We start from the raw sequence: 14245 nt of genomic DNA, 5'->3' as shown, positions 1-14245 counted from the left end.
CTGGCAATCAAACCCAGCATCTCTTGGTCCATGGGATGACACTCAATCCACTGAGTCACACCAGCCGGGCAGTAGCTTTTAATATTATTTCCATTTTAGTGCTGATAAAACTGAGGATCTGTTAGATTAATTTATAAGACATTTTTAAAAGTTAGCACAAGATTATTGCTTATTTGGTGATAGGAAGTTTAAAAGTATCCCCACTGAGGTAGGAATGTGACCCCGACAAGCGTGAACTCTGAGCTTTGGCGAGAGGCAGGACAAGACGTGAGGAGGGATCCCCTGGTCGCTGCGGTAACGGAGTTGGCTTGACTGCCTTTCTAGCTCCCAGACGATGAGCACGACCTCTCTGACCGGGAGCTGGAGCTGGAGGACTCGGCAGCTCTCTCAGACCTCCGCTGGCATGACACCTCCGCGGACAGCGTGCTGTCCCCCCAGCCTTCCTCCAACCCCTCCCTCTCCCTCGCCCAGCCCCTCCGGAGCGAGCGGTCAGGACGAGACACCCCTGCCAGTGTGGACTCCATCCCCCTGGAGTGGGACCATGACTATGACCTCAGTCGTGACCTGGAGTCTGCCGTGTCCAGAACTCTGCCCTCTGAGGATGAAGAGGGTCAGGAAGACAAAGATTTCTACCTCAGGGGAGCTGTTGGCTTATCAGGTAGGAAAAAGTGCTTCCTATATACAAGCTTAAAAGGAAATAAAAGGGGGTGGATATTGTACTGGAAACATGTAACTCAGCAGACTTGTCTTCTTCCTTCTCCCATGAAGGGAAAGTGTACATAAGGGAACATTGGATGTTCGTGTGACTATCAAATACAAAAGTTGGCATGGCCATTGATTTATCCCACATATACTTAGGGTCTTACAATATGACAAGCGCTTTGCTAAGCCCTGGGAACACCCAGTTCCTTTTCTTACACTCAAGTGTGGAACATGGACAATAAGTAGGGCATGTTTGGCACCAGGATCTAACGTGCATGGGCAGGTACAGAAGCACAACCAGGGGACACCTAACCCGGAGCTTTGAGGAATGGCTTTAGGGAAGGGACCTTGAGCTGAGCCCTGAAGGATGAGTAGGAGTTGGTCAGGTGGATGCAGCAATGTTCAGAGGAGGAAAGCAGAGGGCACCCAGCCCAGCTTTCTGAGTAGCCGCCGTACTGCTGGGCACCTGAGGTTTGTTCACAGTGACAAGGCTGTAGATTGGGAAGCACAGAGTGGACAAAGAGGAGGTGAAAAGACCAACCAGGACCTCGTCATGACGCAGCCTATTCACATGGAAAGGAGTTTGGCTTTTATCCACAAGGTAATAGGGAGCCACAGCAGGGGCCTAAGGAGGGAAGCAATGTGATCAGATGCATATTTTCAAAGAACCTGTCTTGAAAGTACTAGATGGAGGGAAGTGCATTGGGAGGAAGAGAGTCCAAATGGAAACATTTTCTAATCCAGGACAGAGATGGGATGGTGGCCTGAACTAAAGGAGCAGCACTGGGAAATAGAAGGGAAAAGATGTGACAAATCATAAGCAGTCTCCTCCATAAGTGATAGCTGACAGAATTGGGATCGAGGCTATTTTCTGGCTTGAGTACCTTAGTGAAAGATGTGATTTCTCTCATTTCTGTTTTGTCTTTATGGTATCGCCTAATAGTTAGGCATTTGGCATGGAAAGCAGCACTGTTCACTATGTAGCCACTGGAGCGCTGACGGTTGAGCGCTGAAATGTGACTGCTGTTGAGATTTGCTGTGTCAGCCACACTTCCATGAATACATGAAGTTCAAAGGCTTACACAAAGAAAGAATATTAAACATGAACATGTTGATTCCATGCTATAATTTAGATGTATTGATTTAGTAAAATAAAGTATTAACGTTATTTTCATCTATTTCTTACTACTTTTTGAACCAGGCTGTTAGAAATTACACGTGCAGCTCACGTTATGTCCATTGGCCTCTTTCAGCACTGTTCTGGAATCTGTCTGGGTTGAAATTTCTTTAGTAGCTTTTGAGACTTTGATAAGTAACTTAATTCCTCTGGGCATCAATTTTCTCATCCACAAAATGGGAATGACTCTCCCATTCACTGTAGGGTTGCTGTGAGGGTACGTGACGGTTGGACACAGTGCCTGGCTCATAAAACACTCTCAACCAGTGAGTGGGAGCCCTCACTAGGATTCACTTCAAGAAAACGTGCCCAGGAGCTATCTGTCTACAAGAACTAACTTCCTTTTTTCCCCAGGAAAGTTGTTTTCCTGCCACAAGGGAATCGATGTTTCCAGAACTTACCTGTCAACTTAGACTGTGCTCTTTTCGCAGATGTCACGATCCCCGAAAGCCCCGAGGCCTATGTAAAACTCACAGAAAGTGCCATCAGAAATACCTCTGGTAGGCACGCCCAGCCCAGGCAGCCTCCCGCCCTCACCTGTCACAGGCCCCTCTCGGCACCGCCTGTCCCTCTCTCGGCTCTGTGGCACAAGCATGTTAAGGCAGAACCTTCTCTTCTGACTGCTGTACCATGAGAACAAAAACAAACAAAATAAAACAAACACGAGGTTAAGCAACACCAAGAGTAAGATCTGAATAGCCAAGTGCAGTAACTTCTCACCTGCTCAGTGGTGATCAGCCTCATGAGGTGCACACCTGCAATGCCCATCAGGAGCAGAGAACAGGGGACGGAAGCCCTGGTCTTCAGCATGTGTGCCCCGGCGCCCTGTGGGGTTGTAGCAGCCCTGACTTTGTGGCTTTGATGGGTCGCCCACCTCCCTCTGACTAGAGGGTCAGGGCTCAGGCTCTGGTTGAACCACCAGCCTGCATGGGTGACCTTGGGCCGCCGCTCATCCTCCTGATCTCAGGGGTCACACATTAGACAAGGACTGAGACCAGATGTTCAGCTCTGTGTCAATGTGGTTAGTAAGTCTAACCACATATAAATACTTTGAAATGAAAATTGTATTCCACAGTGCCTTAAGACGTAGATTTTTCTTTCAGGACAGAAGGATTCCTGAAATAAGAAAAATGAAAGAAAGCAACATGAAACCAGTTTTGCTTAACGTTGCACTAGACCCGTGGTTGGCAAACTGCGGCTTGCGAGCCACATGCGGCTCTTTGGCCCCTTGAGTGTGGCTCTTCACAAAATACCACAAAATACCACGTGTGGGCGCGCACATACAGTGCAATTGAAACTTCGTGGCCCATGCACAGAAGTCGGTATTTTGTGGAAAAGCCACACTCAAGAGGCCAAAGAGCCGCATGTGGCTCACGAGCCGCAGTTTGCCGACCACAGCAGTAGACAAACTGGATGTAGTTCAGGGTCAGTAATTTGGAGGAGGGTGGAGCGTAGGGTTGGAACACAGTGATGTGGTAATGAATTGCTGGGTTATTAGTTCACACTTAAATTTTTAAAAACAAAAGGACAGGAAGCAAAGTACCATTGCTAAGATGATGACAGCCTGGTTCCCAGCGAGACCTCTTCCAGGCGTAGTTAGAAGACCTTTAAACAAAAAGTCATAAGGCTGACTGATATCTGCTCTGCTTTCACCCTGTGCTGGCTTCACTCTGACAATCCATGTTCTTGTTCAGGTCGAAGACTGCAATACACACATGCAGGCACACCGCCGCATGCACACACACATGCATGCCCACACGCACGCAAATAATTTTGCTAAGAGGTATTGCATCTCTGCAAGGAGCCTGAGCCGGGAGTTCTAGGCTGTGAGGAAGAGCAAGCCGAGAGGGAAATGCTAAAATCTTAGCTTTCTCCTGCTTTTGATTCAAGTTTTAAACAAAAGCAAGTCATTGCTCCTTTGCTGTTTCCATACGTACCTATCTTGAGCGAGTCTTTTCTTGGCTAACTTGAAGTCCTGCCTTAAGTGGATGACACGGCCACCTGGCACGTCAGGGGCCCTGTCTTCTGCTGAGATGCAGAAAGGAAAATGAGAGGCCGTGTCGTCTTCTGCTTCAGAAGTGACTGCAGAGGGAGCATGACAAGTAGCTGCCTTGCAGTTATTGGGGAGCAGACGAGGTTTTAGAAAGGCCTTCCACAGCTCACAGTGTGCAGATTTTCAGGGGATCCACTGTAAAAGGGGGCAGGCCCAGGGGCTGATAGAACCCACTGCAGAGCCCTTTGCAGTACCCAGGCAGCTCGGACTCTTAGTGAAGCACATTCATCGGTCTGGTCCTTTAAACCTCTAACTCACCAGCACGTCAGTACTAAACTTGCTTTATAATTGCCCTCACCCATTGTGTTTCTATACAACTTTAACTGCAATGATTTCTTAAGCTTCTTGAAGGTCACGCTTGCAAAGCTTGTAAAAACTCTTATGGTTGACCCTGCAGGGGATCCCAGTGCCTTAGAGTCACAGATCCGACAACTGGGCAAAGCCTTGGACGACAGCCGCCTTCGGATGCAGCAAACAGAAGATATCATCCGCAGCAAAACTCCCACAGGACCAGAGCTGGACGCCAGCTACCGCGGCTACGTGAGTATCCTGACCTCCGGGATGCGGACAGGTACCTGGAAGTCACAGTTGTGTGACAGAGAACAATTTGTCTGGGGCACGAAGGCTTTATGAGCTCTCCAAACACCACGCTGCCCTTGAACTCAGGCGTGGGTGTGCAAAACAAAGCCCTGTTAGCAGCAGGTTACCTGTCGCATCTAGCTGGACCATGGCAGGCCCACTAACCTACTGCAACGGCCAGCCTGTTCCTTTACACAGAAAACTTAGTGAGATCCCTTTAATTGAAAGTAGCAAAATGCTTTGGCTCCCGAAAGTGATTAGGCATTTTTCCAAATTCAGCTAATGGTGTTTGGACCATGGTGATCCTTGGAGCAACAGATTTTAGCTAATAGATTACTAACAAAGAATTTTTTAAGTTCTTTTCTTGGGCTTATTGATTCACTGGATGGCCTTGGGAATGTGTTTGTCTTCTGTTTTTAGTATGTTCATTCTGGAGAAAACAATTCTAACGAGGAATTTGTGGAAAAGATAGCAAGAGAGTGTATATATTACCGCTCCTTTTTTTTAAAAGCTCTTAGGAAAGTATATAATGACTTTATTTGCTCTGTTCAAATTACTGACCAAATAATTTTTCCCAGAGAACTACCTATTTTTCTACACATATTCAAGCAAGAGAGTCTGAAAGGAAATCTCATCCATGCCTCAAACCTTCTTTTCCCACCCCAGAGACTGCCGAGTAAAAGGAAAGAAATATTTTTTGTTGTTGTTAATCCTCACCCGAGGATATTTTTTCCATTGATTTTTAGACAGAGTGGAAGGGAGGGGGAGAGACAGAGAGAAACATTGATGTGAGAGAGACACAATGATTGGTTGCTTCCCGACCAGAGCCAGGGATCGAGCCTGCAACCGAGATACATGCCTTTGACCTGAATCGAACCCTTCAATCTGTGGGCTGATGCTCTATCCCAGTGGTTCTCAACCTTCCTCATGCCGCGACCCTTTAATACAGTTCCTCATGTTGTGGTGACCCCCAATTTCATTGTTACAAATTGAACATAATTAAAGCATAGTGATTCATCACAAAAACAATATGTAATTATATATGTGTTTTCCGATGGTCTTAGGCGACCCCTGTGAAAGGGTCGTGCGACTCCCACAGGGGTCGCGACCCACAGGTTGAGAACCGCTGCTCTATCCACTGAGCAAAACTGGCTAGGGCAGGAAAGAAATGGTAATTTTCCAAAGTCACACAGACTGCTTTTTGAAATCAGAGAAGAGAACCATTCTAGTTGCATATGCTGATGTTCACATCCCCACAATTACAGAAGAGGGACCAATCATGAGTTCACTTCCTGTCCAATCTGGCCTATCACACCGACTTCTATTAGAGTGAAACCTCTTTTTGCAAAATATAATATAGTTTCCTGAGGTCAGTGCTGACATCACTGAGATTATAGTCAACCTCAATCAAAAGCAATCGAAGTCACTTAATAGCAATGTGATCCGTTACAGGCTTTAAAAGGTGACTTTATGGTCAGTAGAGCAGGCATGCCTTGAAATGATGTGTTCCTTTAATCTTCGAATACCATGCTACTAAGCATGGAGTTGGAAACTTCTCCTTTGATATTAGACTTTATTCCCTTAATACCTATTAAGCAATGGTTCCAGTTTCTCATGAAGCAGCTGGTTTTAATACTGCTTTATGCTTTTAAGTGTTTTAATTACTTAATGCAAAAAACTGTTCCTTTGAGATTTGTGGTAATATTATTGTTTCCACTTTTCAGTTTAAGAAAGAGGGAGCAACTTGCCAGAAATTATGTAATGTAATACCAGCTCAGGGCTCCGAGTTTAAACCCAAGACGGGTTTAATCTATCTTTGTTATTTTTTTTTTAATTTATTGATTTTAAAGAGAGAGCGGGGAGGGAAGAAGCAAGGGAGGAAAGGAGAGAGAAACATGGGACTGCCGTTCCACTTCTATAAGCATTCATTGGTTGCTTCCTGTACGTGCCCTTACAGAGAGTCAAACCCACAACCTTGGCGTATCGAGAGAACGCTCCAATCAGCTGAGCTACCCGAGCAGGGCCTAATCCAGTGATGGCAAACCTTTTGAGCTCGGCGTGTCAGCATTTTGAAAAACCCTAACTTAACTCTGGTGCCGTGTCACATATAGAAATTTTTTGATATTTGCAACCATAGTAAAACAAAGACTTATAGTTTTGATATTTATTTTAGATATTTAAATGCCATTTAACAAAGAAAAATCAACCAAAAAAATGAGTTCGCGTGTCACCACTGACATGCGTGTCATAGGTTTGCCATCACTGGCCTAGTCTGTCTTGATTTATAAACTTAATTTCAAAAATGTTTTGAGGACTTCCCATGCAAAAGCACATATGCAAAGTATATCTTTGAGCCTTGCTTTATGTGTGTATGGAGGTGTCACATGTGTAAGAAGCATGCTTTTGAACTTGGCCTTGTTTAGCAGAGTGGCACAGCCGCTGTGCTTTCTGAGGAACCTCAAAGACATTTCCCCAGAAGCCCTTGCACGTGTGGGAATGTGAGAGCCTGGTGACGGGGCCTGTTTTCTGGGTCCAAACAGATGAAACTGCTGGCGGAGTGCAGCGGCAGCATCGACTCGGTGAGGAGGCTGGAGCACCAGCTGAAGGAGGAAGAGGAGAACTTCCCCGGCTTCGTGAACCTGAACAGCACTGAAGCCCAGACGGCCGGTGAGTGAGTGCCGCTCAGGGCAAGGCAGGGGCGTGGAAGGCTCGGAAGCACGTTGTTGCACCCGAGTGTCGCTTACCTCCGTCTACACATTTCCATCCCGAGAACTTGTCTCCGTGTCCCAACGATCTCCTGTGAAAGAGAGGGAGGTGAAATGCATCCGTGTCCCCTCCACTTCAGTGCACTGTCCCTACTGTCACTAGTCAGGCACTTTATTTTATTTTATATTTTAAATATTTTTTGATTGATTTCAGAGAGAAAGGAAGAGGGGGAGAGAGAAAGAAACATCAGTGATGAGAGAGAATCATTGATGGTCTGCCTCCTGTAGGCCCCCTACTAGGAATCGAGCCCGCAACCCGGGCATGTGCCCTGCTCGGGAATCAAAATGTGATCTCCTAGTCCATAGGTCAATGCTCAACCACTGAGCCAGCTGACCGGGCTAGTCAGGCATTTTGGATGTACACTCTCAGAGCTCTCTTGCAGAGAGACGTCAAGAATTGAATGTTCTCTTCGGGCACACTGCTGCTCATTACTTCATAAAGCTCTTTGCAGTGTTAAACCCCATGGAGCTCTCTTTATTTGTTTTTTTATTCCGTCACCATTAAAAATGCAGATCGGAAGAACAGCCATGATGCTATTCTTTACAGCTGACGGAAACAGACATGCCCGGGGGATTCCTTTCTCTCTGTTGCTATTAAAGTCAGCCCGGTGCACGCTCCCAGCCTTCCCCAAACCCAGCACGTGGAGGGGAATGTTTGTTATTGTGTGCACGTCCTGTCTCGCAGGTGTGATTGACCGGTGGGAGCTCATCCAGGCGCAGGCCCTGAGCAAGGAGCTGCGGATGAAACAGAACCTCCAGAAGTGGCAGCAGTTCGGCTCCGACCTGAACAACATCTGGACCTGGCTGGGGGCGACAGAGGAGGAGCTGGAGCGGCTCCGGCGCCTGGAGCTCAGCACCGACATCCAGTCCATTGAGCTGCAAATCAAAAAGCTCAAGGTGAGCTGCCCTTGGCCTTTCCCAGAGCAGCCAGACAGGTGCGACCCGTGGGAGGCCTGAGCAGGTGCGGCCACGAGCCTAGCTGTGTTGCTGTGATGCAGCAGCAGGGAAATTGTCAGCAGAAGGTCACAGGGACCTTCTGTGCTCTCCTCCTCCTGCCCCCCCACCCCTGCCTTCCCTAAGAAGAGCTTATAGAGAAGTTTTGGAAGGACAGGAAGATGGACCACGTTGTGGAAATAGCCCCCATGTAAATAATCATGTATGATTTAATGAATTGGTGTTTTTAAATGATCAATTAAAATTTTGAACCACCCAGGTACCCTAGGACCTATTTCACCTCTTTTGAGGGAAATCGAGATATGAGATATTCCCAGGGTCCTACAAGTTTCTACCTAAAGCTGGAGAGATATCTTCTCCAAGACTTTATGTGTGTGAGGGTGTGGAGACCTAATGAAATCATTTGACGTTCTGGGGTGAGCAGGACTTCCGGCATTTCCTGCCTGGGTGCAGGACCCAAGATCACTTCCTTTCACTCCATCTCCAGATCCTAGAAATCCTCCTCAGCCCGGCTACTGAAATGCATTGGTATTGCAGACTTCTGTAAGCGCGCTGTGGAGTGAGGGCCCAGTTCCCTTCTGATAGCTCTTTGGATCCTGTCTTTCTGCTTGGAGAGCACCGAGGTGTGCTCTTCCTCAGGAGGGAGGGGCCCAGGCTCGCTGGGCTGGAGGATTAAGCGCTGCTGCTTTTGTGCGCCTCTGGTGTCAGCACGCACTGTGGATCTGGAAGTGATGTGTTTGTGGCTTGCGTTGGTGGTGGTTGTGTTTTACATTTTCAAACAGAGAAATGAGTCTTCCCCACAGATGTTCAAACGTCTTCTTTGAAAGGAGCCTTGCCTAGCCCATCAATTTCAGGAGATGGGTCAGATGAGAGATGCAGTTGCATCACCTGGATTATACGGTGCATTTTTTTTCTTTTCTTTTTAAAATATATTTTTATTGATTTCAGAGAGGAATGGAGAGGGGAAGGGAGAGAGAAATATCAATGATGAGAGAGAATCATTGATCAGCTGCCTCCTGCACTCCACACACTCGGGATCAAGCCTACAACCCGGGCATGTGTACTGACCAGGAATCGAACCGTGACCTCCTGGTTCATAGGTCGACGCACAACCACTGAGCCACACCAGCCTGGCATAAGAAGCATTTTTTTTTTCTAGAGTACTTAAATGCCTTGAGTTTCTCTCCGGGAAAACGTAGGGCGGCATTGCATTAAAACCAAATTCCTTATAAAGGTGATGGATCAAATGCTGGTCCAAGTCTGATCTAAGCAAGATGAGGGTGGAGGAGTGAGACCCTGACAGTCAGCCTGTACCCCTCCCCCAGAATCCTATCTGTTTTCTGAGGATAAATCTGTGGCATCACCAACTATCTTTTCATAATATCCCTCCGTCTTATACTGTCTCTGTGGTTGACTATATATTCAGTTTGTTAAGAATCTATTGAAAATTGAAAAATTAAGACAAGTTGGAAACACCACAGAAAAGTGAGAAATTCTAAGAAAATGTAGCCTGGGTGGGTGGGATTTGCAGGATCACTCACCCTAACTTGATCTGGGCATGTTTAAACAACCTCGCTATTCTATTAATACATAATCATGCTCTCAAGTTCTTGGAATTTTGTTCTAGGTTTTTAGGAAATGCACAAAGTAAAAATCACAGGTGTGTGTGTGTGTGTGTGTGATCAAACTAAATTGGTTAGCTGATGAAATATCCAACTCATGCTCCTAACCATCACCAGAAGGTGGCCTGTGATGTAGCCAGTGTCCTGTGTGTGTGTGTGTGTGTGTGTGTGTGTGTGATATCAAACTAAATTGGTTAGCTGATGAAATACCCAACTCATGCTCCTAGCCATCACCAGAAAATGGCCTGTGACAGGCATTGTCCGCAGCCTGGGAGCCGCTATCTGTGCCGATGGAGTTGGAACAGCTGGAGGCCAGGGCCCAGGAATCTGCTTTCTCACCCAGTTTCCCATTCTGTTCTCATGCACAGAACTCTGAGTACCATTGGTCTATTGAGATGGGATTGTTACACTAGGACAAAAAGTGCATTTCCTGCTGCTCAGAACTGTTGGAGCCCGGTTTTGTTTCATTTTGTTGTTGAAATTTCATGCGGGGGGGTCAAGTTACTCATATTCCTTATTTTATTGCAGAGGGTCATGGTTGCTTCCTGTGAAATGCCTCTTAATTTTATTTATGTATCCCCCCCCCCCCCCAACACACACACGCGTGCACGCAGACTGTTTTTTAATTCTCATTCCTCAGACCCACAGCAACCATTCTGAAATATTTAATGAGTATTCTTTGTTCCTGTATATTCATTCAAAAAAAAGTAGATTTGTGTGTGGGCGCGTGTATTTTAAATTACACACATGCTGTTGTGTTGCACATATCATTCTGTTTCTGACTCTTTCACTCTGCCCCATATTTTACTGAGATCTATTCATGTTGTCAAGTGCACATCTAGTCCAGCTCTCGTAACTGCAGCATGGTTCTCAGTGGTGTGAACTCACTGTAACTTATCTGGACATCCTGTCAAGGCCCAGTTTGTATTCACGGATCTTTTTATTTGGGTGAAGCCTTTCCAAAGGCCTTAGACTATTTTTTTAATGCTTTTATCGTTATTTTCCTTGTTTGGTTGTTCTCCTTCCTCTTTGTAGGAGCTGCAGAAAGCCGTGGATCACCGCAAAGCCATCATCCTCTCCATCAACCTGTGCAGCTCCGAGTTCACGCAGACGGGCGGCGAGGAGAGCCAGGCCCTGCAGGACCGCCTGTCCCAGATGAACGCGCGCTGGGACCGGGTGTGCTCCCTGCTGGAGGAGTGGCGGGGCCTGCTCCAGGGCGCGCTGATGCAGTGTCAGGTCCGCGGGGCTTTGGGCAGGCTGTGCTCCCAGTCACATGTGTCTGGTGGTGCCGAGTCTGTGACTTGGTTTACCAAGGTCACCAGAGGGATGCAGTTGCTCCCCAGAGTCAATATCTGAGTGCGATCGCGTTGTGCCCAAACTTTTTATTTGAGTAGAGAATGTGTACATGTGAACAGCAGTTCAGAGCAGCCAGAACCCACCTTCTGTCCAGCTAAAGAGAGACTCTTCCCACGAGTTCATCTCGGCCCCACCACTCCTTCTTCTACTCATTCATGGCATTCATTCATTCAACAGACATTTACTGAGCACATCGGAAGACAGTTTCTGAACACCACAGTGAGCATTACAAATACTTACTCATTCATACCACACTGGCCCGGTCTCACTGTCTGACAGGCATTGCACTAAGCAGTCACGATACACCACAGCCTCTCTTGTTGGGGAAAACAGACAATAAAGATGCAATTCCGTGGTTAACCAAGATGCTTCCAGATGTTGATCAGAGGACTTGAGAAAAGCCTCTTTGCGGGGGAGTTCAGGGAAGTTCTAAGCATCTTTCAGCTGACATTGGGAGGATGGATCCATGAAGGAGATGGAACAAATGGAAAGGGCTTAGTGTCTCCAAGGACAGGACAGAGGCCAGTGTGAACAGAATGCAGTCAGAGAGGCAGGAGTGACGAGAACCATCAGGCAGGGCCTGGCAGGTCCTGGCCAGGAGCTTGGGTTGCATTCTGGACACGAAGGGAAGCCCTTTCAGGGTGTGAAGCCTGCTCCTTGACAGCAGGTACCCAAGCTGTGGTTTCAACCCTGCACCCCCTCCTGGTACAGTGTGTTTCACCCAGGAGATGTTCATGAACTATACGTTAAATAAATGAATGAACAAATGGATGGATGAAGGACACAGGGATTGGATTTAGGCCTTAAAAAGATGGGAAGATTTGAATTCAGGGAGATGAGAGGGGAGCAGAGCTGCTTCCTTCCAAACTACATAGTAGCCCTAGAAATTTCTAAAGTACTTTTTATTTTGAACCAATTTTCCTTATGTCTGAATCTTCCCTCCAACAATAAATTAGGTGCTTTTGGGAAGAATGTGAGCTCAGAAACTGTCTTCTGATGTGCCCTCGTCAACTGCTCCGAGAATTACAACAGCACAAGCGCCTTGATCAGAAAGGAGTTGTGTCTAAGATCGTAAAGCCAACGTGTCTTTGCCAATGGTAGCAGTTGTAAAGAATAGAAATGTAAAAAAGAAAAAAAGAATAGAAATGTAAGCTGTGTGTGAAAGAAAACTGTATTATTCAAGATGATTTCCTGCTCTGTACTTTTTCCCTAGGATTTCCATGAGATGAGTCATGGCTTGCTTCTCATGCTGGAGAACATCGACAGGAGGAAAAATGAAATTGTTCCTATCGATTCTCACCTCGATGCAGAAATACTGCAGGACCAGCACAAGCAGCTTACGGTAAGATGTGTGAACGCCGCAGCCTCTGGTTGTTTTAGCAGTGATCCCTTTCATTTGCAGGAAAATAAATGGTTATACTTTTTACCTTTTAAGTTATAGTCTCTAAGTTAAATTTTGTGAAGCAAATACGTGCACAGAAGAGGACATCAACTAGCTTTAGAATCTGGTTCTAAAGCCATGGCTCAATTGTAGAAATCTTAGCTGTTCTAATATTAATTAACTTGTTTTTATTAAAGCAGGTCTTTGGTGAATTACACTTATTTTCCATTTAAATTGTATTTGTTACATCCATGTCCCAAAAGTATTTGAGGTGGTGTATAATAAAAGGACATTCATTACAACTATTAAAATAGCATTAGGGCTTTGTAAGAGGAATTACTAGAAAGTGAATCAAATTCTGCATTAACCTTAACATCAAGTTTCCTGAAAGTTAAGACAAAAAGGGAAATGTGATGACTTCACTTATTTTCATTATCTGACAAAAAGGAAGCATACCAGTTCTCAGGGAGTGAGAAACTTTTTTCAGCACTAACTTCTGAAGGAAACCTGCAAAATTTCTGGGTAGATTCTCATACAAAGAACTGTGGACAATATAACGTACAGCGTACTTAGGTGACTTCACAGATGATACAGAAGCAGATTTGCATCCCATTAGGAGAAAATGAGTTGAATTTTGTAGCTTTCTGCATTTTTTAGATGTTATTTCTTACCATTTAACACTCACTAACCTAACCAGCAGAATTGGTCGCTTCTAATTCAGTACCATAAAGGTCTTAGAATATAAGAGGGAATAGTGATGCGACTGCATTTCCACTAGACTTCGAACCTCAGGCTTTAAGTTGTAAATGATAAATCACCACATATCTTTTTTTAAATCTGAGTGTATCTAGACATACTGGAGGTCTGATACATTTATGGTAATGTTTTCCTGTTCTGTTTAAAAGACTATCTTATGTCTCATTTGCATAATACTTTCTATTTTAAGTACTTTCACATATATTTACTAAGCTGAACCCAAGAATACTTACTGTGGATCAGGCAAGAAATAATATCATCATTTTACCAAAGAAGCAAAATTCACATCCAAAAGGCTCAGGGGTCTTAGGGAATGGTTTTGGCGGAAGCAAGATTAGAACACAGGTCCCTGATTCCCAAATGCCCTGGGCGGCTCTATCCTTCCTGTGTGAGCTCAACATTCCGAGGCTCAGGCATAAGTGCCCAGTAAGTTAAAGTGATGTCATTCTGCACTGTAGAGACTTTCCCTAATGATCAGAAATCCTTAAAGAAATGTTTCTTACTCTATACATAGCAAATAAGGCAGGAGCTCTTGGAATCCCAGGTCAAAGTGGCCTCGCTACAAGACATGTCTTGCCAGCTGTTGGTGAACGCTGAAGGCACAGACTGCTTAGAAGCCAAAGAAAAGGTCCATGTGATTGGAAATCGGCTCAAACTGCTCTTGAAGGAGGTCGGTCGTCACCTCAAGGAGCTGGAGAAGTTACTGGACATGTCGAGCAGTCAGCAGGTAAGTGCTCAGCAGGCAGCACTGTGTAGCCTTTCCTATAGAGCATCAAGGAAGCATCATCCTTGTCCATTTCAGAATGTCTTTGAGTGTCCACTCTCTGTCACGGCACCTGAAAGTCTGGTCTCAAAATAAGAAAGGGACTTACAGTCTTTTTTAAAAAAAAAATTATATAT

General features: G+C 45.7%; 1 protein-coding gene across 1 annotated transcript in view; it reads left to right on the top strand.

Annotated features, from left to right (window-relative positions):
• SYNE1 (spectrin repeat containing, nuclear envelope 1) overlaps positions 1–14245 on the top strand; it is a 407398-nt gene that overhangs the window by 382009 nt on the left and 11144 nt on the right. The window contains exons 134-140 of the mRNA XM_014532125.1: positions 325–658; positions 4330–4472; positions 7052–7178; positions 7962–8173; positions 10888–11088; positions 12422–12550; positions 13860–14072. Coding sequence (XP_014387611.1) covers positions 325–658; positions 4330–4472; positions 7052–7178; positions 7962–8173; positions 10888–11088; positions 12422–12550; positions 13860–14072 — 1359 coding nt within the window. The remainder of the gene's footprint in view (positions 1–324; positions 659–4329; positions 4473–7051; positions 7179–7961; positions 8174–10887; positions 11089–12421; positions 12551–13859; positions 14073–14245) is intronic.

The sequence above is a fragment of the Myotis brandtii genome, unplaced genomic scaffold (genome assembly GCF_000412655.1).
Source record: "Myotis brandtii unplaced genomic scaffold, ASM41265v1 scaffold847, whole genome shotgun sequence".
Lineage (NCBI taxonomy): Eukaryota > Metazoa > Chordata > Mammalia > Chiroptera > Vespertilionidae > Myotis > Myotis brandtii.
Note: the sequence above shows the minus strand (reverse complement) of the source record. Positions and strands in the feature narration are given on the sequence as shown.